At 48.8% G+C, this 25,695-nt stretch overlaps 1 protein-coding gene and 1 non-coding gene across 20 annotated transcripts in view; both read right to left on the bottom strand.

Annotated features, from left to right (window-relative positions):
* Positions 1-25,695, bottom strand: part of EVL (Enah/Vasp-like) — a 173,531-nt gene that overhangs the window by 28,656 nt on the left and 119,180 nt on the right. For 17 of the 19 annotated variants that reach the window (XR_013396533.1, XR_013396535.1, XR_013396531.1 and 14 more), the window contains one exon: positions 18,839-19,016. Coding sequence is in view for 12 of the 19 variants with exons in the window: in XM_028851824.2 (XP_028707657.1) it covers positions 18,839-19,016 (178 nt within the window). In the remaining 7 variants the exon portion in view is untranslated. Of the gene's footprint in view, positions 1-1,814; positions 13,720-18,838; positions 19,017-25,695 lie in introns of those variants that run through there. The other 2 variants (XM_077941707.1, XM_077941706.1) reach the window with 1 other exon arrangement.
* Positions 6,652-6,750, bottom strand: MIR342 (microRNA mir-342). The gene has a single exon (NR_032483.1). It is a non-coding gene; the product is annotated as a microRNA mir-342 (primary transcript).

The following is a 25,695-nucleotide window of genomic DNA, read 5'->3' as shown; positions in this document are numbered from 1 at the left end:
TGCTAGGAGTGCCAGAGACAAAGGATCCAGCACTTGCTCAGTGATGCTTGATGGAATTTCTGGCCAACAAACGACAGCCACCTGGTGTGAGCTGGGCAGAGTCCCAAGTCCTTCTAAGGCCTCCTCCCTGCTCTGCCATCTTTCTGGCTGGCTCCTTTCCCTCTTTCCAGAGGGTCCCCTCATTTTACAGTGAGATTGGGCCATCCCCGGCACACGTCTCCCTCTTGTCACAAGGCCCTGCTTTCCTCACAGGTGCCATTCCTATCACCAAGCGAACAAGTGTCCAAGCAAGGATGGAGTCTGTGAACTGGGCTAAGCTTGGTCTGGCCACTGCCTTTACTGTCACCTGGCCAAGGCCATACAGGAATTGGTGGCAGAGCTGGGACCAGAGCCCATAACAAATGTCTCCCGGCCCAGGGCTCTGTCCACCCCAGTGCACTGATGCTCAGCCCTGGTTAATAAACAGACAGCTCTGCATTTGTCTTTGGGAAACAAAGGCAGCTAGTGTTTAACCCTATCCTCCGAGCTCAGCTCAGGAGGAGACAAATACCCGACTGTCACCCTCCCTATTCTAACACGAGCTTAGACAGCTTAGTTGCTTGCTTAAAGGAACCCGGAGTGAATTTTCCAGTCTTTCCGGCTGAGTCCTTACCACATGAATTTAGGCTCAAAAAGGCTGACGTGTCTTACTCAGATTACCACAGCCAATGACCCACTGAAATCCTGCAACAGACCCTCCTGCCTAAGCCCTGGCCCTGGGCTTAGCAGAGACAGCTCAGCTCCATGGTGACCAACAGGTAAAGCTGTGTCTAGGAGCTCAGGGTCTGAAAGACCTGTCAGGCTGGAAGGTCATCACTTACAGATGTGGGGATGGCACTTCAGAAAGTGGGGGACTGACCAGGGCCACAGTGGGAAGCACCACCAGCCCTTGCAGTCATGCACCAAAAAGGAGACACCGGAGAGGAAAAGCGTTTGAATTCTGACAAAGGACAACAGGGGGCCTGGTGCTGCCCATGTACCGGTGAGCAGCACCCCTTGTGTAGAGGGGTCCCGAGTCCCAGGGAAAGGGCAGGGGCTTGCCCAAGCTCACATTCACACTGGGGAAAGCAGGGCTAGACCCAGTCTCCAGCTTCCAGGCCAGGACACCCCACTCCCACGGCTTGGGCCCACTAGGCTGTGTTCCTTAGGGGAGTTATTTTCCCTGTAGAATACTTTTTCTCTCTTCCTAATATGCTTATTTCGGCACACAAAACTAACCTTAAAATGAACCTCAAACAGAACAAGTTGCAATAAAAATCTGCCACATCTTAAGCTTAATGGTTCACAGAGCATCACTGCATTTTTTTTTTTTTTTTTTTTTGTGACTAATCTGCCCAATCATCCATGGCTGGGCCTATTAACCCCATTTTATAGGTGGGGAAACTGAGGCTCGGAAAAGCTACCCAAGGTCATGCGCCTCCAGTGAACGGTGCTGCTGGAACAGAAGCTCAAGTCTCCCAGTACCCAGCTGCTGGTTCCACCCTGCCGCTTCCGCAAGGATGTCATTGCAAACCCCGTAGTTGGTCAGTGACAGATACTCGCCCCAAGATCCAGCACTCCCACCCCCACCCCCGGAGCAGGTGGGAGTGAAAGAAGAGGCCCATGAGGAGCAGGGAGGAGAGAGAGGGGCTCCCGTCACCTACAGCTCACTCTGCAAAGCACGGTGCAGTCCCAATGGCAGAAGCAAAAGCAGTGGAAGGCCCACTCCCTGCTGACCATCACGGGCAGGGCTCCGCGGCACAGGCCAGGGGCACCTCTCACACCGGGCCACTTACCTCTTCCCTGTCGCCTGGCTGGCGCAGTGGGAAACTGATACGCCATCCAGCCACCAAGTGGGCTTCCCCCCTCAATCTTTAATGAGGCTGCTCAGCTAACCTATCAGAACCTTCCTGCCCACCTGACTCCAGCAAGCTCCCAGGGCCCTGGCCCTGGAGGACTGTCCAGACCCCTCGTGGGGCCCGGCTCACAGGCCTCGGTGACACCAGGTGTCTGCCAGGAGACACTCCCTAGGCGGCACTCCTCTTAACCCTGTGGGCAATGGGATGGAACAGGGTAGGTGTGGCGTCAGAAGGGAGCAAGTGTGCAGAGAATGCCTGTGAGGCATGCCTAAATTTGGCACAACCCCAAACTTTGGTATGGGAAACCCAAGTTGGCACCCTCTCACAGAAGTAAGGCCCATTTGATTCCCCCCGGCCTTCCTTCGCTCGGCCCCCTGCTGGACTCCATGAAATGCTTCCTCTCCTGCAAACTGTCTCTTAGGAGCATCCTCTCTGGCCTGTCTAGATCCAAGCCTCATGCTCTCACTTGGAGAGCTTTCCAAGAGTCTCCAACTGGCCCCTCTGCCTCCGTTTATCCCATTGAGTCTGCTTACGGAGTCAATTTCAGAAAGCACAGGTCTTCCAGGCCATTCCTGGGCCAGGAAACTACTGTGGTTCTCCACTGGTCCACATGGGAACCTTGGGATTGGGTTCATCCTTACTTTGGGATTGGAGGCCTCTCAGGCTCCAACTTGCCTGTCCTAGTGTCCTGACTGCTGCTCCCAGCCAATGCCACCAAATCTCTCCCCTCCCTAAATGTCCCAACTCCCTTAGCGCCCTCTCTCAGGAATACCCATCATTTCCTCTTTGCTTCCCTGGAATCCAGTTCAAATAGGCAAAATACACATGGATTTTAAGAGCACAACACCGGACTTCAAAGGAATCCCCCCTCCACCCCTCACACTTGCTGCCTTGTCGGGGGCATCTGGAGCTTGGGACCTCATTCCTTCCTTGATTTCCCTCCTCCCGGCCCAAATCCTTCCCCCACACGATGAACAGACTGATTCTAGCGGGCCTTGTGACCCTGGGCCGGCTACTCACTTCCTCTCACTGGGACTTAATTTCCACACCTGAGGGGCTAGAGAGGAAGCATGAGGAGGATGATGATAGCAGCACCCACCGCTGAGTGCTCACTACCTGCCGGGCACTGTTCTGAGCACACAGACTGGAAGCCATTTAGAGTTAAATCTGAGTCCTGGCTCTCACTTGCTCTTTGACCTTCCTCGCAGCTTCAGGCATGAGGCTAAGCCCTGGGATGTTATGCTCAAAGCCTGCCCTTCTAGGCCTGGTCCTGCTTGTTCCTCAGCCCTCCCTTTCTCTTCTCCCACATGCATCCAAGATGGCAGCACTAGGTTCACATGCCTCTGCGTCGTTGCCTATTTTGCTTCTTTTTGGGCTACTCTTGTAACTGGTGAACGTCTGTCCAGCCCCTTTAAGACTCAGATCAGGCATGCCCGCCCTCGGGCCTCTCCCAGTAGCTCTCCCCTTCACCACAGCCGCCCCCGCAAGAAGCCCTGTGTTCTCTCCATCATAGCATAACATACACTGTATTGACAAGGCTCTCTCTCCACCCGGCTGTGAGCTCTGTGAACACAGGCACCATGTCTTATTCATCTTTGTGTTCTGGTGCATGACCCAGAACAGATGCTCAGTAATTCACAGATGGGGTCATAGCTGTGGATACAAATGCTCCCCTGGAACTTACAATCTAGAGAGGAGAGACAGGTAACAAATAAAGATACAACATGTAGGAAGAAAAACACAGCAGAGAATGAGAATTAAAGGAACGTGTGTGGGTCGTTCTTCAGACAAACTGCGATTAGGTGGTGTAAGCAGAGGCCCGGATGAAGTGAGGGAAGGAGCCCTGAGGTTTTGGGGAGAAAACATTCTGGGCAGAAGGGGCCTTGGGTGTAGAGGCCCTGAGTTAGGAGCGTGCTTGGCACATCTGGGGCATGGTGTAACTGGAATGAAGGAGAAGAGGTAGAGAGTAGGAGAGGAAGTGAGTTCAGAAAGATAGCGTGCCGGGCTACGCAGGCCACGGTAAGGATGTGGACTATATTCTGAGTTAAGCTAAAATCCTAAAGAGTTCTGGGCAAGGGCTGATGACCTGACTGAGAGGTGAAACGCAGTCTGCTTACTGTGCAGGGAATGGACCAAAGTGGGCTAAGCGCAGGAGCAGGCCAGTCAGGCAGTGGCTGCCGTGAACCCCCGCTGTGTGAACACCCTGGATGAGTGATGGCAGGCAGCCGACAGGCAGCGGGCAGGGCCTCAAACACTCACAGCCTGTCCACTCTCACACTGGAAACTGTATCTCAAGTTCAGCACTTGGCTTTCTAAGTCTTCAGGTTATCTACCAAAATATTTGAGCTGGCTCTTATCCTATATGACCTGAAGCTGGCAGGCTATTTGTAAAACTCATTCCTTAGGAAAGAAATGATACATGCTACGTGAGGAAAAAAGAAAACAGCTATGAATGAATTCTTCCCTCACTTTCCAAGATGTGGGTATGTGGCTAGAAAGATGGGGCAGGTTAAATGTTTGTAACAATCAACCTCTGACCAAGCTGGGTTATGGTTTAGAAAGGTGGAGGGCTGCCAGCTGAGCAGGGTCTTTTGCGAGGCAGTCTGCTCCACTGGGCAGAGACCTGGACTGGAAATTAGGACATCTGGGCTCTGGGCCTTGAGCTCTGCATTCACCAGAGTGGCCTGGGGCAAGTTTCTTAGCACTGTGAGCCTTTGTTTCTTCCTTCTTAAAATGGAGAAAGTAATTCCTGCTGTCTCCCTGCAATCTCAGGGGGGTGTTGTGAAGGCCCAGGGAGCCGAGATCCAGGCACAAGAGCATCCAGGAAGGGGTTTGTTCCTTTCCGTAAGGACTGTATGGCTTAGCTCTGGGGGGTGGCACACCAGAATGAAATGACCCTGGCTACAACTGAAGGGTGAGATCCCAGTGTCTAGGGCCTGGGCACTCCAGGAACAACTTGCATTCATGGTGTCATATGCTTACAAATCACAGTCCTATCTATTTTATCATTTGAGCCTCATGACAACCCTGTGAGGTGGTTGTTACACCCATTTTAAAGATGAGGAAACTGGCCGGGCACGGTGGTTCACACCTGTAATCCCAGCACTTTGGGAGGCCAAGGTGGGTGGATCACCAGAGGTCAGGAGTTCGAGACCAGCCTGGCCAACATGGTGAAACCCTGTCTCTACTAAAAATACAAAAATTAGCCAAGCGTGGTGGTGCACACCTGTAGTCCCAGCTACTCGGGAGGCTGCGGCAGGAGAATCGCTTGAACCCAGGAGGCACAGGTTACAGTGAGCTGAGTTCGCGCCACTGCACTCCAGCCTGGGCGACAGAGCAAGACTCTATCTCAAAAAAAAAAAAAAAAAAAAAAAAAGGTGAGGACACTAAGGCTTACAATGGTGAAATAGCTTGCTCAAGGTTTCACAGCTGCTCCGTGTGACAGGGTGGAGCGGGCGCCTGGAGCTAGGGCATGGTACTATTCTGTCACCTGCCCCCAGAATCTGTGCCACTTCTGTCAACCTCTGTGCTGACCATGGCAGGCACACCTCAGCTGGCTGCTTCCTGAGCCCCACCAGGAGGCATCAGGAAGGTGCTGGTGAGGCAAGGCTGGGGAATGAACCACCACCTATCTCGAACCCTGACTGGGCACATGGCGCCTGGGCTGTAACTACGGAAGACTAAAACTCCAAAGGAATCTCGCCAGTAGTGTTAGGGAGATAATCCTGGGACTGGTGGAAGGAGGAGACCTCTCTTCTCTGGGATGTAAACTGCAATAAGCCAGCAGCTCTTTTGAGGATAATGCAGCAGCAGGATGTGGGCGGGATGCTCTGAAATTAGGGGCCCCGTGAGGCATGCGCAGTACCGCCAATGCACAGAGGGAGATCCCCAGGGTATGGCAGAGCCTCTTCTCAGACCTTGATTTGAATTTCCAAACCACTGAGATCTGCTGGTGCCGTGGTCCTCCTCCTCATCAGATCCCCCCATCCACCCCCAGCCCTGCAGGGCCCAGGTTCAAGCCCCGCTTCCCTCAGAAAGCGTTCCCTGGCCATCAGGATCCAAGCAGCCTGGCTTCCCTCTGTGTCCCAATGTGATGGCTGCTGGTACTACACAGGAGTTGATATTGTTAGTCACTTTTTTTTTTTTTCCTGAGACAGGGTCTTGCTCTGTTGCCCAGGTTGGAGTGCAGTGGTGTAATCACGGCTCACTGCAGCCTCAGACTCCAGGGCTTAAACAATCCTCCTACCTCAGCCTCCTGAGTAGCTGGGACCACAGGCACACGCCACCAAAACTGGCTAATTTTTAATTCTTTTCTAGAGACCAGGGTCTTGCTATGTTGACCAGGCAGGTCTCGAACTCTTACACTGAAGTGACCCCTGACCTCCTAAAGTGCTGGGATTACAGGCATGAGCCACTGTGCACGGCTGATATTGTTAGTTACCTTTGCAAGTAATTTTTTTTAAAAAGAGTAACTTCAAACTGTTACAGTAATTTAAAGGTGACAAAGAATGTTTACAAACATCATCTCATGGTTCCCTCACAACAACCCTGTGAGGTGGGTCTGATTCAGCCATTTCACAGATGGGGAAACTGAATCTTAGAAAAGTCAGTCACATGCCCAAGGGCACACTCCTGGCACAGCTGGTACTGGAACCAGATCCGAGTTCACGTCCGAAGTTCCTTCCACAGTACGTACACCTCAGGGCCACAGCAGCTGAAGGCCCTTCCATAGGCTGTGGCTGGAGAAGGCGTGCTCCTCTGTTTGGGGTGGTGATAAGTAGGCCAAGGTGACGGGTGCGATTTCTGTGTGAGACAATTCCATTAACCATGTCCCTCAATCACAGATAGCACCCCTCACCTTGAGCCCAGTTTCACAGGCTGGCCAGCAGGCGGTCTTGGTTCAGGAACTCCGTCTTAGTCTGCAAAGAAGGGCGCGATGGCAGGAAGTGTCAGGCTACGCAAGGCACACAATATGACGTGGGCGCAAGCTGGGCGCTCATTCAGTCACCAGACACCTCTGATGTATCAATCTCTCTTCGGGGCTCCCGAGACACAGAAACAGACACCTGCCCTCGAGGAGCTCACAGTCTAGACAAACAAACCCAGGGTCCAAACAAATGAGACAGCAGCAGTGTACGCGGAGTGGGAAGGGGTGCCTGAGGTCTCCTGGGGCACTGGGAAGGCTTCACAACAGCAGGGCAAAGGCTGAGCAGAAGGAGACCAGGAGTATGGAGAGAATGTGCATGAGGGCAGGCGCAGGGCCCTTTAGATGCAGCCCAGGGAGGACAGACTGAAGAAAGACAAGAGAAGGTGGATGGGTTACAACCCCATTATGACACTTCAGGTGACAATGGGAGCGAGTGAGTCAGAGGGACCCAGGGCTCAGGCCAGTGCACAGCCTTCACTGCTGGACATGGTCCCACAGGACTTCCATGCTGAGCTGGGGCCTGAGCTGAGTCAGGAGACAGGACTCCGGGCATGGCAGCCTCTGGGTCCTGGTGTGCGCCTACAACCAGGGATGGATATACTGAGAGCTTATAAGGCAGACAGTGTGTGGGATTTTGGGGTCCAGAGACTAAGATGTAACTTTCCAAATTTCCAACCTGACTGGATTCATGCAGTGGGAATAGCAGGACATGCCAAGTGGCAGCTGACTGTTAGGACAGAGGCAAAAGTAAGCCCTGCGGGAGCGCAGGAGGGAGTGCAAAGTCACGGTGCGGGCGGGCGGTGGCTGGAAAAGGCTCCATCTGTGGAGCCACATTCTGACAGGACGAGTGAGATTTTAGAAGTGTGGGGAAAAGTGAGAGGGGAAGAAGGGCCAGGGGCACAGGAGAGCCTGAGTAAGAGTGTGACTGACGGTGTGACTTGGGTAGCTGCTGGCATGGAGGTGTACGAAGGCCCTGCCTCATCCAACATCTGGAGCCCCGGAGTGAGAACAGGGGTGGGTAAGTAAATAGACACATCCAGCTTTCAGAAAGTGGCCGCCAGAGGGCAGCTGGGAGCAGGCAGGAGGCCAGGGGCTTGCCGTCCTGTTCCCTTCAGGCAGGGCCAAGCTAGGCCTGCTTTCTCTCAGGTGGCACAAGGTGTCAAATGGCCTCGGCGGCCAGGGAGATGAAGACAGTACAGTACTTCCTTCTCTTTAGGAGAGAAAGAGAGGTAATTTCCAATGGAAAGAGGTTCATGAGAAGCAAAATTCAGCCCCACCTCCAAGAGCTATGAGGTTTAACAACCTTCCACTCCCCTCCAAAGAGCACATGGAGCTGGGCCTGATTCTTCCCGGGAAGGCCTGTCTGTAAGTCCCTTTCCTGGGCTCTTTCTCAACACTGTGCTGAGGTTGCAGCCATTGGGCCACTGGGCATCGATGAAGGGCGTAAGAGGTTGAAAAATTGGGAAAACATTTATTATCCAGCACCAGGAGCTTCATATTTTGAAATATACCAATGATGTTATTACACGCAAACCAAGTAGGAAAAGGATGTACATTATGCTCCAAGAGCCAAAGATAATAAGCACTTCATCTGTGTTTTAATTCGCCTGGATTCCCACTAAGCTATGGGGTTTTTCTTTTTCTTTTCTTCAGAGTCCCACTGCATAAAATCAATGAAGAACTACTCTGGCTGCATCAGGGTGAGGGCCCTGGTATACCTTGGTGGACCCCTGGAACTCCTCAAAATAGCCAGTTTGAAATCCACTGCATTCAACCCCCAAACTGCAATAAACTTGCCTTTGACCACACATGCTTCTGTCCCAACCCCACCCAATCCAGGAGCAGGGGCACATCTGACAAGATTTCATTAGTGAGAACCAAATGGGAAGAAACAGTCAAAATCTACTCAACCCTCTCCGTACCAGCACTGTTTTCCGTGCACCTCGGCCCTCTTCCTAAAGCGTGCTCCTTTTCTGGTCCTTGGCCTGGAAAAAGTGATCTTTCATGAGGGAAGGCTAGCGGAGGAATGCTGGGTGTGGCCACAGTTCTGCCCAGACTTGTCCTGTGGCCTGCACACACCCTCCCCCTCACTGGGTCTTTGTTTTGTCACCTGTAAATGTAAATCCAGTCTCATGACACCCAAGCCTCCTCCCCTGGCTCCCACTCACTGGCCCTACTATCTGCCTTCTACACCAGCAGAGGCTTTGAGGGGGATTTTCTTTAAAATTCACTCCCACTATGTGGTCGAGTGCCATCAGCTTGCGGTCTTGCTTCAAGTGCCACCAGGGCCCTGCTCTCCTGGAGTAATGGGAGACGATGACAGGATGACTCTGGTAAGTTCTGAGAGGACCTACAGTGGTTTAATGGAAAACTGCTGGATGTGGGGACAAAAAGAGGAGCAGCATGGGGCACAGCCCTGAAGGCCACATATCAGGCACCGGGCATCTTCGTGTCATGTGAACTGCCACCGGCCTCTGGTGTCATTCCATCTGCTGATGGGGGAGGTGACTTGCTCAGGGTCACAGAGACCCAACGTAGCCTGGCTCCAGGACATGCACTCTTCCCACTAGACCAAGCTGCTCCCACTACACTTCCTGGCACTGGAGAAGAAGAGGAGCGTGTTCTCATCCCAGCTTCTCTTCCTGACTGGGTCATATCAGGAAATGGTTTGGGCCAAGTACTCACTTCCTCCCTCTGGGGCTCAGTTTTCCTGGCTGTGAGATGAGACAGACACTGTGCTATCTACACAGCACTGTTAAGCAACGACCAGGCAAGACACGGATACAATGTAGGAAGGAAGCAGCCCGAGTTTCACAGAACTTCAACTCTCTCAGGCCTAATGGTCCCCTTTTTATTATAATATTTTGTAATGATGCTTGTATTATCCTGAAGTGAAATTCATAGATTACATAGCCTACCTACATAAATTAGGAAAAGATCAGTATAATGCTTTACATGTACTGCAAAGGAGAGAGAAAAGAGAAGTAGTCTATAATAACATGTGCATTACAACACATAAAGAACCAGATCCAGCTACACTAGGAGACGGAGGTGGTCCACACCTGCACCCACCCACAGACCCACTGGGAGTGCTGCTGCCGCAAATGGATGTGACGAAGGGGAGGTCTATGGATGACTGAAACGTCACAGTGACGATGCTGGAGACAGGACTTTCCAAAACAGAAAACAACTCTTGGTAAAGTTACAAACAAAATTAAGTATGATTTTCTTTTGACGTATGCAGTAGCTGAACTCCTAGAAAATTCAGCACATACTAAACCTGGTTAAAAAAAAAGTGCTTTTTCTTAAAACAGAGCAAGCTCTGGCTCAGATAATGAATGAGTTTTTCAACGGCATGTTTTGGTGGGACATGCAAAACAAGACTTCACTGTGCACGATGATCCTGCACATTGCAATGTGTCTAGCGCCCCTGGCCCCGCTGCCCCTCAATCACCAACACCTTCTCTGTTTCCACTTTGTCTCTGGTGAGAGCTTCTTGTCTAGTCTGACGTTGCCATTTCAGAGTCTAGAACATCAACACCTACAAAGAAGACAAAACGTAACTGAAGCCACATGCGAGGCAATGGCTGAGTGGGGGCAAGAGCCTCCTCCTGGCTTCCAGGGCAGGTTCTCCCCCTGACTCAAGGAAGCTCATGGAGAGTCAAACTTTCTGCAGAGTTTCAGACACTGTGGCAGGGGAGGCATGTTCCTTATTCAGCTGGGACGTGGCCAAGCGGCTGCTGCTGCTACAACCACTACTACTTACTGCTAGTCACCATCACAGACCTTCCTGCCTGTGCTAGGCTGTCTGTCTCAGAATACTTCTACAGCCATCGTCCCCTTGGACTCTCATGCTGCAAGACAGACATGCCACGGATAACCACCTACATTTCATAGACAAAGAAACCAAGGCCCAAGAAAGGGAAGTGAGTTGCCCAAGTCACATGCAAAGGAAGAGCACGGCCAGGTCTAGCACCCAGGTCTCTTGGTTCCCTCAATACCATGATCTCTTACCAAGCAGATGACAGCCTACCCAGCACCCTGAAGAAGAGGGCCTCTTGCCTGGTAAAAGACTGCGGAGGACAATCAGTACTCTGTGTTCCAAATGAGGATACTGAGGCTTGCAAATGTCACTAGACCTGATGAGGTCACATAGTAAGCAGATGGTGGGACTAGGGCAAGAGCCAGGCCTCCTGAGTCTCAGTCTGGAAGGCTAGAACTGCAGTCCCTGTTCTTAGAGGGTTGCTGAGATTCAAAAGGTGAAAAGGTTCGTGCAGTTATCACACATATCCTGAGTCCCCGTGGTGGGTCCCCTCTGTACTTGTTCTAGAGAGGCAGGGATGACTGAGACAACACAGGTTCTGCTCCCCATAAGACTAGCGTGCTGGTAGGGATGCTGGTACCAAAGAGGCATCCTGAATAAAACATGCTAAGTACCACGAAGGAGTAAACATGCAGGGCCAAGGGCACTGGCTGCAGCTGCCCAACAGGAGGCAGTAGGTGGAGCAGCAAGGGTGTGGCCCTGGATGTTGGCATGACCGGTGCAAGGTGTGACTCTGGGGCCCAGTGGCTCTACAAAGCCCTCTGTGAGGCCAGCTCCCATCCCTTCTTTTCCTTCAGCTACAGCAGTAGCTCCAAAGGTTTTTTTTTTTAAAAAAAAAAAAGGTAAAGGGAGGAGAAACTGGATTATACATCCCTAAAACCCTTCCTATCTTTAAATTCACTTGTGACTGCAGCTCAGTGAGGGGATTCTTTATCTACACATTTGATCTCACAGTGGAGCTGCCATGCTTCTTTCTCACGTTCCTGCAGTGATTCATCCAGGGAAACTCTTTCTCAAATAGGCACTCAGACTTCTTATAGTTCCAAATAAAGATTATTATTAGGACCATTAACTGTTATGACTATTTTTAATGCATAACTACCTCATCCCCAACATAATGGGAGCTTTGTAAGGTTTATAAAAACCTTGCAAAATTCTCTGAGAACTTTCTGAGGAGCAGGGAAACATCTTGGCCCTGGGACCCTCACGCTAGTGTGGAGAGCTCCTTATTCCTTAGAATTGTCTCAAATAAACCAAGTGGCCACCTTCACTAGTTAGGAGGCACAACCCATAAAATAACTCATGCTTTGAGACAATATTATCCACATGAATAACCAATTGATCCAGTATGAGGAAAGCAGCAGCCAAAGCCAGAGATCTGATAAACCATGAAAAGTAATGACTTTCAGCTTTCAGGACCAGATATTACAATAAAGAAAAAGAAAAGTAATGGCTGAAGGTCTGCCTGAGAGGAAGAAGATTTAAACCACTACTGTCATAATAAATAGAAGAACTCAAAAGTCAAGTCCCCTGGGGCTGCTGAATGCAGAGGCAGACTCTGCACTTGTTCCCAGCCCAGTGCCACCTGAAAAGGTCACAGTGGGTTTTAAAAAGACAGCAACTATTTGCCAAATACTTACTGGGTGTTAGGAACTGTCCTGAGCACTCTAAAGGGATGATTACAGTTAATCCTCAGAACAACCAATGGGCAGGTACAGGTCAGGCGACTGGGGTACAGGGAGATCAAGTAACTTGCTCAAGATCAGTACATACACACACACACACACACACCCCCACATGTATACACACCCGCTCACACGCACCCTCCTGCAGCACGTGCATGCATATACCCATAGCACACAGGGCCCTGGGCGCAGAGATGTGAAAAACACAGACAGGTGGCACATACCACCTGCCCTCAGGAGCTTGTATCTATGTACTCAACACTCAACAGCTCTTTAGGGTCTGTAGATGCATCATGCACTGTGATGGGTGCTGGGATCCAATGGGGAACAGGAGCTGTTGTGTCTCTGCCTCTCACAACAGCCTTGTGGGAGACCAAACAGCAACCGGATCTTAATGTTACAAAGTTGTAAATGGCAATGGGGAGCATGGGGAGCACACAGAAGGGGCGCCTCACCCTGACCTGGGGTGGGCATGAGGGGGGCCACAGAAGTCGTCCCAGAGAAAGGGACACCCAGTAGGAGAGGAAAGATCAGTACATGAGCAGGCAAAATGAAGAGGAAATGGATAAAGAGAGGTAGAAACCAAGTGTCCCGGGAGGCCAAGCGGGGACACAGAAGTTGAGGGAGGAGGAAAGCTTTGCTGAGGGAGCATTAGGCTGGATCCAGAGGGCTGGGGAGGATGTTGATAAGCAGAGATGCTAAGAAAACATTCCAGGGAGGGAACAATATTTGAAAAGCTTGGCATCCAATCCCTACAGGACGCTGCCTTTTCTACATCTGTCCTTGGCTGTGTGCCTTTCTACTGTTTGTATATTTTTAGAAAAGAAAAACACAAGCTCATCTGAAAGCTCCCTGTGTGCTCTTGTCATTTTTGGTATCCTTTTCCTTAAAAAAAAAAAAAAATCTCTGGGACAATGTAAAATGACAACCTCTCAAGCCCCAGAGCCACGAAATCTTGCCTCTGGTTTCTGTCCTTTTTTTTTTTTTTTTGGGACGGAGTCTTGCTCTGTCACCATGCTGGAGTGCAGTGAGACGATCTCAGCTCACTGCAACCTCTGCCTCCTGGGTTCAAGCGATTCTCCTGCCTCAGCCTCCCAAGTAGCTGGGACTAGAGGTGCACGCCACCACGCCCAGCTAATTTTTGTATTTTTTCTTTTAGTAGAGATGGAGTTTCACCATGTTGGCCAGGATGGTCTTGATGTCTTGACCTCGTGATCCGCCCGCCTCAGCCTCCCAAAGTGGTGGGATTACAGGCATGAGCCACCGTGCCCAGCCTTTCTTAAAAGTAGGTGACAGTACAATGGTGGGTGCCAAGATCAGCAGGCAGCAGAGAAATACTCTGGTCGGAAGTGCCCTTTAAGGAGAGAAGAGGAACGGGTGGGTGTGGGCCGGCACGGGAGAAAGAAAATGCCAATCCTCCCTCTGGCACTTCTGGAGGAATCTAGGTCTCCTAGCTGCTAGCTCGCCCTTCCCCACCATTACACCAGATGGCGTCTCTTTCAGAAGCCAGACGAGGAAGAGCCAAGGAATCTGTGACCCACCAACATGACTCTAGGCGCTAAACAAGAAGTTTCTCCAGCAGAAGGAAAGGTCCAAGGAACGACAAACACAAATAACAGTAACTCCTAAAATGTAGACAATGTAGACATCACCTGACAGTCAAAGAGGTGTACTTATCCTCTATCATGAGCCTGGAACATACCACATGACATTAGGCTGCCTCCATTCATTTGCGGAAGGAAATACAAGATTGCTTTGTCATTAGAGGATGCACGCACCTGGGGAGTGGGAAATCATGCAGATATAACAAAAGGTGCAAGGAGGCTGTGTTCCTCCATGCTGTGCCGCATTTGTCAAAGGTACTGATGAAAATAATGGAAAAGATGAAATTGCCTACTAATGTATGAAAAATGTTCATCCTTACCAGTAAAGAAAAATGCAAGTCAGACCAGGCGTGGTGGCTCACACCTGCAATCCCAGCATTTGGGAGGCTGAGGCGGGCGGATGACTTGAGGTCAGGAGTTCCAGACAGGCCTAGCCAACATGGCGAAACCTTGTCTCTACTAAAAATACAAAAATTAGCCAGGCATGGTGGTGGGCGCCTGTAGTCACAGCTACTCAGGAGGCTGAGGCAAGGTAATCGCTCGAATCCAGGAGGCAGAGGTTGCAGTGAGCCGAGACAGTGCCACTGCACTCCAGCCTGAGTGACAGAGCAAGACTCCATCCTCCCCAAAAAAGAAAAATGCAAATCAAAATGTTTTCCCTTCTCTTGTGTTTACAAAGATTAATGAGAGTATTAATGCCTAGTGCTTATGAAGTCTGAGGGGTGGGCAACTGTCTCTTGCTGGACAGCGTGTAAACCAGGATGTTCATGCTAGAAGGCATTTGGCGAGACTTCCCAAAACTTTATTTTCTAATTTTTATTTATTTATTTATTGAGACGGAGTTTTACTCTTGTTGCCCAGGCTGGAGCATAATGGTGTACATCTCGGCTTACTGCAACCTCTGCCACCTGGGTTCAAGTGATTCTCCTGCCTCAGCCTCCCAAGTAGCTGGGATTATAGGCATGTGTCACCACGCCCAGCTAATTTTGTCTTTTTTTTTTTTTTTTTTTTTTTGAGACGGAGTCTCGCTGTGTCACCCAGGCTGGAGTGCAGTGGCGCGATCTCGGCTCACTGCAAGCTCCGCCTCCCGGGTTCACGCCATTCTCCCGCCTCAGCCTCCGAGTAGCTGGGACTACAGGCGCCCGCCACAACGCCCAGCTAGTTTTTTGTATTTTTAGTAGAGACGGGGTTTCACCATGTTAGCCAGGATGGTCTCGATCTCCTGACCTCGTGATCCACCCGCCTCGGCCTCCCAAAGTGCTGGGATTACAGGCTTGAGCCACCGCGCCCGGCGTCTTTTTTTTTTTTTTTTTTTGAGATGGAGTTTCCCTCTCGTTGCCCAGAGTGGAGTGCAATCGCGCAATCTCAGCTCACCGCAACCTCCGCCTCCTGGGCTCAAGCGATTCCTGCTTCAGCCTCCCGAGTAACTGGGATTACAGGTATGCGCCACCATGCCCGTCTAATTTTATATTTTTAGTAGAGACGGGGTTTCTCTATGTTTGTCAGGCTGGTCTTGAACTCCCAACCTCAGGTGATCCGCCTGCCTCAGCTTCCCAAAGTACTGGGATTACAGGTGTGAGCCACCACACCCGGCCTAATTTTGTCTTTTTAGTAGAGACAAGGTTGGCCGGGCTGGTCTCGAACTCCTGACCTCAGGTGATCTGCCCACCTTGGCCTCCCAAAGTGCTGGGATTACAGGCATGAGCCACCATGCCTGGACCCAAAACTTGAAAAGCACATATATTGTTTGACACAGAAACATGCCCAAGGAAAATAACTGGACAAGCATACAAATATGGACACATGAGATACAAAGTACACATACACATAAAAATACAAGAATGCCCTCCACCACATGAGGGTAATTGTGGAAAATGGGACAATCAACATGTTTCCAAGTAGATGGTGCTTACATCATGGCATTATCTTTGCATGGTCCTCAGCAGACTACCTTAGCCACATAAATATTGGAAGGTTCATACTTCCATTTTTTTTTTCTGAGACAGACTCTTGCTCTGTCACACAGGCTGGAGTGCAGTGGTGCAATCTTGGCTCACTGCAACCTCTGCCTCCTGGGTTCAAAGCCTCAGCCTCCCAAGTAGTTGAGACTACAGACACATGCCAACAAGCCAAGCTAATCATGCACACTGTATGATTTCATTTACATGACGTTCAAAAACAAAAGTGGACTTCCTATCTATTCTTAAGTTCAGGGACTGCGGGGAGGGGCCTTTCGGTGCTGACCACATTTTCTTTCTCGATCTGGCACTGGGAACCGCGCACGCACGTGTGTAACAGCTCATCAAGCTGCATCTGCGCATCTGCGCATGGTACTGTCAGTAGACTTGGACCTCGGCTGAAGCAAAAGCTTATTCGTCAGTGGGCTGTAGGACCTCCAGTCCATGCAAAGGAGGCCACTGCCAGCTGAACCAGAATGGATAACTAACTGTTCCCCCTCATGAAAGCTTCAAACCAGGGTACTCTCACATTGTATGCACACATCCAAACTAGCTGATGTCTCCCACCCCTGCCTCAATAAGACACTCATTCAATCCCAGGGGATGTAGGAGGTCGGGTTCTGGATCTTACCATCTGACACCGAGAAGTTATTTCCTCATAATGGGGCATGGCTTTCTTATCTGAAAATGAGGGCAGGATTAACTGAAAACATTCAGTAACTTGCTCAGGAGTTCCTCTGCTAGCATATGTCAGAACCAGGACTCGAACTGACCAGTGTGACTCCATGCCTGGTGAATTTAATAAAATAACTAGTAGTTTTTACTTAATTTAAGCACTAGCTCTGAAAGGGCCTTTTTTTTTTGCCCTCAAGGTAACTGCATGTACAAGTAAAATAAAGCTTAACTCCCACATCCTGGAGGCAGGCGAGGTAAGTTCAGGTGGAAATGTTAAACTCAGCTCACCGTTCTTGGGTGGAAACAGTTTTGTAAACATTTGCCGGGCGCTTACGATGCCTCAGGCCCTGTAATCATCACTCAACACTGCCACGGTTAAGATGTTTCCTTACGATGCTATCCAAGTACTAAGCAGAAAGTCCACAAACTTTGGAGCATTGTCAAGAAGGGAAAGCTGCAAGTACCTGCTCTATGCACGACCCGTGGGAAGCATGTTCAAAACATGTTCTTTATTTACTTAAAAAACCCACAAAACTCTCCTAGAGAGAGAGAGAGCGTGTGTGTGTGTGTGTGTGTGTGCGTGTGTGTAAGAGACAGGCTCTCACAATGCTGTCCAGGCTGGACTCAAACTCTTGGACTCAAGTGATTCTTCTACCTCAGCCTCACGATCTGCAGGCATAATGCACCACCATGCCTAGATCTCCTAGAGCTTAAAGCGGGTCCTAAAGCTCCAACATATCAGGCCCTGTACACACCTTTTTTTTTTTTTTTTTTGGTAGAGACAAGGTCTTGCTATGTTGCCCAGGTTGGTCTTGAACTCTGGACCTCAAGTGATCCTTCTGCCTTGGTCTCTCAAAGTGTTAGGATTATAGGCCTGAGCCAGCACGCCTGGTCCCAGGACATATTTAAACGCCACAGCCCTCCAGGTTCTGAGTACTGTGTCTCTTCATTTCCCACCTCAATTCTGGTAGCAGTAACAGCAGCAGCAACAATAATGATCGTAATAATACTCACAAATGCTAACAGAGTTGTAGGCCAGGCAACCTAAGAAACATTTTACATTCTAGTTCATTTAAATGTAAAAACAACCCTATGTCCTCCCATTTTATAGGTAAGGAAATTGAGGCACAAAAACATTCAGTAACTTGCTCAGGAATTCCTCTGCTAGCATATGTCAGAACCAGGACTCGAACTGACCAGTGTGACTCCATGCCTGGTTCTTAACCACCAAGTTCTCCCAAGGTAGGCTCTCCAGCCAACGGCAGGACCATTAACCCAGGCAATCAAGACACCCATCCTGGGAAAGCCTTGTTTCTCCCTCCAAAGCTACCACTGCAAACGTCCAATAAAAGCCACACGTAATTTTGCTTCTTTGCTTTAAGTGCCCTGCTGAAAAACTTTTTGCTAGCCCCTCTCCCATGGTCTACCCTAAGTATCAAGCCAGCCCAACGTCTTCCAGTATTTGGGGCCTTTCACTGTGCAAGCCCCAGCGCTGTTCCAATTTCATTTCCAATCTCTTTCCTATCGGCACTCCAGGCCCGAGAAATGCTGCATCACCCTCTTCCCAGCACACGTGGGCTCACTCAGGCCCTTGTGCCTTTGCTGCTTTTCCTGCCTGCGATGCCCACTCCAGCCTCTGCCTGTGACCTGCTCACCCAGAACTCCGGCTCAGATGGCACCACCACTGTGGAAGTCTCCCTTGGCGGCTCTGACGGGTAGTTACTTACATCCTATTCTGTGGTCCCTAAGTACCTTACATGTACCTTTATTAAAACACTTACTGCAATACATTCCACTTAGCTGTTTGAGAACCTGTCTACCCTGAAAAACTAAGAGCCTTGAGGGGAAGGCCGCTGTTCACTTCTTATCTATTTTGCCAACACAGTTTCTTGCCCTAAGTATTTAATAAACTTTTGTTAAACATATGAATGAATAATTAAATTCAAAAATAAAGTCTTGATTGTTTTCTCCCATCTCTCTCAAATGATTGTTCTGGAATACGGGAAACAGGATGGCAAGTTTAAAACAGATCTGGATATGTAGCTTCAGGGACACATCTGTACAAATCTACATCTCACAAGTGGCAAAGAGATACAAACTCCATTCTTTCCTCCTCTGAACTGTTATATCTCTAAATCTAGAGGCAGGCAGCAGCTTTCTCTGAGAACACATGCAACCTCGGCTCAATGCAGTGACAGTGCTAGGACACCCGGAGAGCCAGAGCTGTGGGAGGGCAGAGGTAGAACAAGAGAGGGTCTCGGCATCAGGCCAAGACAAAGTCCTACTTACCTCCTTCTTGGGAATTCATGATGTTCAGGGCAAACAGCATTGCATTGGAGAACGTGGTTGCCTCTTCTTTACTTGCAAAGTTTAAGCCGTAGACCTGGCGGGCATCTCGCCACTGGTGGAAGGTTGGCGTGGCCTGATTGTACTTCAGCCCTTTCACGATTGAATAATTGATCACAACCTGGAGGAGAAAGGAGAGAGAAATACGTATAAATAAATAAAATGTAAGTGAGCTGGAGGGTGCTGCGATGGGGCAAGTATACTGTATCCTTGAGAGGACAGGAAGATGAGGACGGGGTTTGAAGAAGGGAAAAGCAGTATCAGGTAGATTTTCAGACCATAACATATAGAACAGTGAGGGTTTGCAAAACCTATTCTTTCCTTTCACTAACAATGCTATGTAGTTACAACCTCCAGATGAACAGCTGAGCTCGGAGGCAGGTTCCCTGGGCTCTGGTTTGGCCCTGCCTCTCAGCCACTCCACTCATGGCAGTCACTGTACTTCGCTGGGGCTCAGTTTCTCCAGTAATAAGATGGGGATAATAATTCTGACTTTGTCAATCTAATGAGGTTACTGCGAAGATCACACTGTGATACGTATCTTATCTACATCTTATTTATAGCTTACCTTCTAGATATAAAGCTCCTAAGGGCAAGTCTTCTATAAGTCATATTTATGCCTCCTATAGCCCTCTGCACAGTGTCCAATACTTCGAATGCATTAATAAGTGGGTTATTTGTCAAAAGAATAACTTGGGAAAGTTTATGTACCACACATGTATACAGCATTATTCATACCTTCATTATTAATCAAAAAGCATCAACTACTGCCAGGAGCAATGCCAGGCCCAGCAGGGAAGGATACAGAGACGACAGAATCCAGACATTCAGGTGCTTACAAGCTGCCAGGGGATTCAACACCAGGTCTGCCTGACCTCTAAACCTCTGCTCTTTTAGACATTTAAAAGAGGATTATTTCAAAGGACTTTAAGACTATATTCCTAAGTGGTGCCCTGGAGGAAAAGATGCTGGGGCTGGAGCCCTAATTCTGCTTCCCATCCCTTCTAGCTCAAAGCCACATGATCTAACATCACCACACTCGTGAATGATCGGTTTTTTGGTCTGTCAAATGGAGAAGAATGTGATATGGCTATGGCATGGCACTCTCACAGGTGTGTTGTGAGGATTAAATTACATATGAGAAAGTAACTGACACAGCTCCTGGCACAAGGTAGGCTGTCAGTGACTGAACCGAGAAATATGATGATCTCTATGAATGGAAGCATGCAAGCAGAGTCTGGATGAGGCCGGAGCACCAGCTCTTAGAGACGTCATGGAAAGGATTTTGCTTTAGAAGTAAGTACAAGATGATTTCTCAGATTTTGTCTGGCTTTGAGGTTGCAAGGACTGTGTGATCTGAGGTTGGGGATAACTCTCTCTATGCTGATTTCTCATTTTCCTCTACTGCTCCACACAGCTGTGCTGCTGGATAAGGTAAAGCCAGAGGACAGCAAACATGAGTGACATCCAGAAAAGCTGTTTTCCAAGTCTTGGGTGGAAGGTGGGCTTGGGTCTTCCTATGACAGGCAGAGGCAGGGAAAAGGGGAGACACACACACAGTACACTAAATCAGCTAAAGAAGTGTAACTGAGGCCAGGCATGGTGGCTCACACCTGTAATCCCAGGACTTTGGGAGGCCAAAGTGGGAGGATCACCTGAGGTCAGAAGTTCAAGATCAGCCTGGCCAATATGGCGAAACTCTGTCTCTACAACAAATACAAAAATTAGCCAAGAATGGTGGTGGGTGCCTGCAGTCCCAGCTACTTGGGAGGCTGAGGCATGAGAATCGCTTGAACCCAGGAGGTAGAGGTTGCAGTGAGCCGAGATTGTGCCACTGCACTCCAGCCTGGGTGACAGAACCAGACTATGTCTCAAACACCACCACCACCACCACCACCCATAACTGTTTCACAATTTAATTGTTACATATTCACAGGCACATATTTTGGCCAGCATCTACACACAAGTTCCAGGGTGGTTCTCTATTTTTTTGCTCTTTGTGCTAGGAGTATAGATTCACATGCATACACCGCTAAAACAAAAGATCTGGACTGTGGGAGACTAGGTTTAGTTATAGGTCATCAGAAAAATGACTAATAAGAACTAGTAAATAATAACTAGTAACTAATAACTACCAGAGAATAAGAACTAGCAAAGTTAACTGTTGTTAAAATAGCTCTTTAGATTACAGGACACATTAATATTGGTACAGTGACCAGAATGAGGGAAGAGAAGAAGCTGCTCCATTCTGCCCTAGTAAATCTCTATCAGAAGTTCTGTGTTCAAGTTTTTTTTGTTTTCATTTTTGGTGTTGCATTTCTAGTGGACAGCAGCGAACTGAAGCAAGCCAGGGGAAAATGCTTTAAAAATTGAAGAAGGTCTCGAAACCACCTTCTATCAGGAATGGTTAAGAGATACTGAAGCAAGATAAAAGATGCTTTAGTGTCTCCCGACTACTGTCTCCAGATATTGGAGGAGATACTCTGGGGAAATGAAATTTAGAACCCTATGATTTGATTTAAAAAAAAATTTTTAGTATGGGTTTTTTTTTTGGATGGAGTCTTGCTCTGTTGCCTAGGCTGAAGTGCAGTGGCATGATCTTGGCTCACTGCAACCTCTGCCTCCCAGGTTCAAGCGTTTCTCCTGCCTCAGCCTCCCAAGCAGCGCCCGCCACCACACCCAGCTAATGTTTTTGTATTTTTAGTAGAGATGGGTTTTCACCATGTTAGCCAGGATGGTCTTGATCTTCTGACCTCGTGATCCACCCACCTCAGCCTCCCAAAGTGCTGGGATTACAAGCGTGAGCCACTGCACCGGGCCTTTATGGTTTTTTTTAAGATAGTGTCTTGCTCTGTCGCCCAGGCTGGAGTGCAGTGGCACAATCTTGGCTCACTGCAGCCTACACCTCCTGGGTTCAAATGATCCTCCCGTCTCAGCCTCCGAGTAGCTGGGACTACAGGTGCATGCCACCATGCCCCAGTTAATTTTTTTTTTTTTTTTTTTTTTAGTAGAGTCGGGATTTCACCATGTTGGCCAGGCTGGTCTCAAACTCCTGACCTCAAGTGATCCTCCCGCCTTGGCCTCCCAAAGTGCTGGGATTACAGGCATGAGCCACTGGACCCGGCCTAGAACCCTATGATTTGAGATCTCTGGTTTGCTACACTCTTAGAGGGGAACTTAAGGTGAGTGAGAATATTTTTTCCCCCAAACCTCAAAGTGGCTCTTGGAGGAAATGAGAATTGAGGGGCAGCTGATGCCTAATCCAGAATATGGATAGTATGGCTAGCAGATAATCATTGAAGGGGCTAAACAGCACCTTAGGGATTATCTAACTCAATCCGCTCTTTTTACAGTAGGGAAATGAGGTCCAGGGAGAATGAGTGACTTGTCCAAAGTTACACAGTAAGCTAATGGGAAAATTGGATTTAGAAGCTGAGGACTTTGTGATTTTTTTTTCCAGTATGGTAGTCCCCGCTTATCCATGCAGAATTGGTTCCAAGACCCCCAGTGGATGTCTAAAATGTGGGTAGTACAGAACCCTATATAGACTATGTTTTTTCCTATACATACATACCTATGATAAAATTTAACTCATAAATTAGCCATAGTCAGAGACTAACAACAATAACTAATAATAAAATAGAACAATTATAATGTTTGGAATGGCACATAATTTAGAATTTATGGCCGGGCGCGGTGGCTCAAGCCTGTAATCCCAGCACTTTGGGAGGCCGAGGCGGGTGGATCACGAGGTCAGGAGATCGAGACCATCCTGGCTAACATGGTGAAACCCCGTCTCTACTAAAAATACAAAAAACTAGCCGGGCGTGGTGGCAGGCGCCTGTAGTCCCAGCTACTCGGAGGCTGAGGCGGGAGAATGGCGTGAACCCGAGAGGTGGAGCTTTCAGTGAGCCGAGATCGCGCCACTGCACTCCAGCCTGGGCGACACAGCAAGACTCCGTCTCAAAAAAAAAAATAAATAAATAAATAAAAATAAAATTTATGACTTGTTTATTTCTGTAATTTCCCATTTAATATTTTTAGCCTGCAGTGGACTTGGGTATGTGAAACCTCAGAAAGCAAAGCCACAGCTAAGGGGGGTACTGTTGTATAATGAGCTGAAATCCTTCTTCCTAGAATTCCCTCTCTGGTCCTAGCACTAAGCTTTGGAGCCTCACAAATCACTTCCAACTGCAGGAGGTTTTAGGATTTGGACTGGGAGAGTGCAGTGAAGCCTTTCTAGAGGATGCATCCCTGTTCTGTAAGTTCTCTGGGCTCTGCCACACATGGCTGGTCGCTGATTGAGGGCTCCTGGCCCTGCCGTTTCTGTTCTATCTGTAACCGCAGTACAAAGGCTGCTCACCAAGTGCTGCTGTTTGGTGTCTACACACAGCCCCCAACAGTCTACAACTGCTTTGAAGACAGTTGTACTAGGTACAAGGAATGAGCAGAGGGTTTTACCTCAGAGGGTACTGCATTAAAACCCTGGCTTTATTACTTTTCAGTTGTATAACCTTAGACAAGTTGCTCATATCAGTTTCCTCATATGTAAGATGAATATTATAAATAACACTGCACTGAATAGTCTTGTGAAGATGTATTTCTACAGGATATATCCCTGTAAGCCAAATGGCCAGAGAGACATGAGCATTACAAAATTTGTATTTATTATTTGAAAATTGACTTCTAAAACAGGAGTCCAGTGCAATGTGTTTTGGACGTATGTGCAGTGACAAAAGGCCAATGTCACTTGACCATCTGTTGAGGCCGCCAGTGTTTCTTAATTGCCAGACCTGACCAGCCAACAGCTAAAATCTCAGTACCTCATGGTTCCACCTCTTCGTTTACTCTGCTTAGAGTGAGTCAGAGTATCCACCTGAACATGTGCATTTTTGCAAGTCCACTTTTGGGTGAGGCTGCTTCATTTAGTACCCATCACCCAACACTCACCTGTAGAGATAACCATGTTTCTTATTTCTAGCACCATTGGCAAAATATGTCTGTTCTTTTTTTTTTTTTTTTTTTTTTTGAGATGGAGTTTCGCTCTGTTGCCCAGGTTGGAGTGCAGTGGCGCGATCTCGGCTCACCGCAAGCTCCGCCTCCCGGGTTTACGCCATTCTCCTGCCTCAGCCTCCCGAGTAGCTGGGACTACAGGTGTCCGCCACTACGCCCGGCTAATTTTTTGTATTTTTTAGTAGAGACAGGGTTTCGCTGTGTTAGCCAGGATGGTCTCGATCTCCTGACCTCATGATCCGCTTGCCTTGGCTTCCCAGAGTGCTAGGATTACAGGCGTGAGCCACTGCACCCAGCCATGTCTGTTCTTAAGCTACACAGAAATGGACTCCTATGGTATATGGTATGTACTCTTTTTGTTTCTGGCTTACTTCCTTCAACACAGTGTTTGTGAGTTTCACCATGTTATTGCACATATCCATATTTCATTCTTTTTCCTTTTTGAGATGGAGTTTCACTCCTGTCACCCAGGCTGGAGTGTAATGGCACAATCTCAGCTCACTGCAACCTCTGCCTCCTGGGTTCAAGTGATTCTCCTGCCTCGGCCTTCCAAGTAGCTGGGATTATAGGTGTATGCCACCATGCCTGGCTAATTTTTGTATTTTTAGTATTGATGGGGTTTCACCATGTTGCTCAGGCTGGTCTTGAACCCCCGACCTCAGGTGATCTGCCCACCTCAGTCTCCCAAAGTGTTGGGATTACGGGTGTGAACCACCGAGTCTGGCTGAATTCTTATTGACTGCTACACAGTATTCCATTTTTTAACCACAACTTCTCCATTCTCCTGCTGATGGACATGGGTAGTTTTGCATTCTTGGTTGTTATGAATACAACTGTTACGAACATTTTCATACGTGTCTTTTAGTGGACATAGGTACTTGTAAGGATATAAGAAAAACTAAAGTGTTTTTCCTATTCTCTTCAGACCCCAGAATGAGATGGGCTCTCATTCTGTCACCCACGCTGGAGTGCACTGGCATGATCATGGCTCACTGCAGCCTCGAACTCCCGGGCTCAAGGGATCCTCCTGCCTCAGCCTCTGGAGTAGCTGGGACATAGGTGTGTGCCACCATGCCTGGCCAATTTAAAACTTTTTTATTTGTAGAGACGAGGTCTTGCTATGTTGCCCAGGCTTGCTATGCTGCTATGTTGAACTCCTGGGCTCAAGTGATCCTCCTGCCTCAGCCTCCCAAAGTGTTGTACACTCATACAGTCAAGAGCCACTGCACCTAGCCTCTATTCTCTATTCTCACACACCAAGTAAGCAATTCTGCAGATTCTCAAGTACACATCAAGTGTCCTCTATAATTCTGATGTTATGTACCTGGAGACAGCATCAGGTTCCACAGGTTGAGGGCTGAGTCCCACAAGACTATCCTAACTTCAGATGCCAGTCCAAATGCAGGTTGTGACTTGTGCTTCTGACCCATAGGCTATAAATCAGGGTTATCATGATCCCTGCCTTGGGTCTGATGAATTTGCTAGAGTGCTCACAAAACTCAGGGAAACAGCTTACCTAGGTTTACTTGTTTCTTAATAAAGGGCATAACAAAGGCTACAGATGAGTGGGCAGATGAGAGATGCACAGGGCAAAGGATGCGGGAAGAGGATGGAGCTTCTCCGCCCTCCCTAGGCATGCCCCCTCCAGGAACCTCCACCAGGTCAGCTCTCTGGAAGCTCTCCCAACTCTGCCTTTTTGGGCCTTTTATGGAGACTTCACTGGATGGGTACGATTGACCACTGTGTAGAAATGTGACTGGACAAAAAGGGTATGATCTCACACTAAC

This window comes from Macaca mulatta, chromosome 7, assembly GCF_049350105.2.
Source record: "Macaca mulatta isolate MMU2019108-1 chromosome 7, T2T-MMU8v2.0, whole genome shotgun sequence".
In the NCBI taxonomy this organism is placed as follows: domain Eukaryota; kingdom Metazoa; phylum Chordata; class Mammalia; order Primates; family Cercopithecidae; genus Macaca; species Macaca mulatta.
Note: the sequence above shows the minus strand (reverse complement) of the source record. Positions and strands in the feature narration are given on the sequence as shown.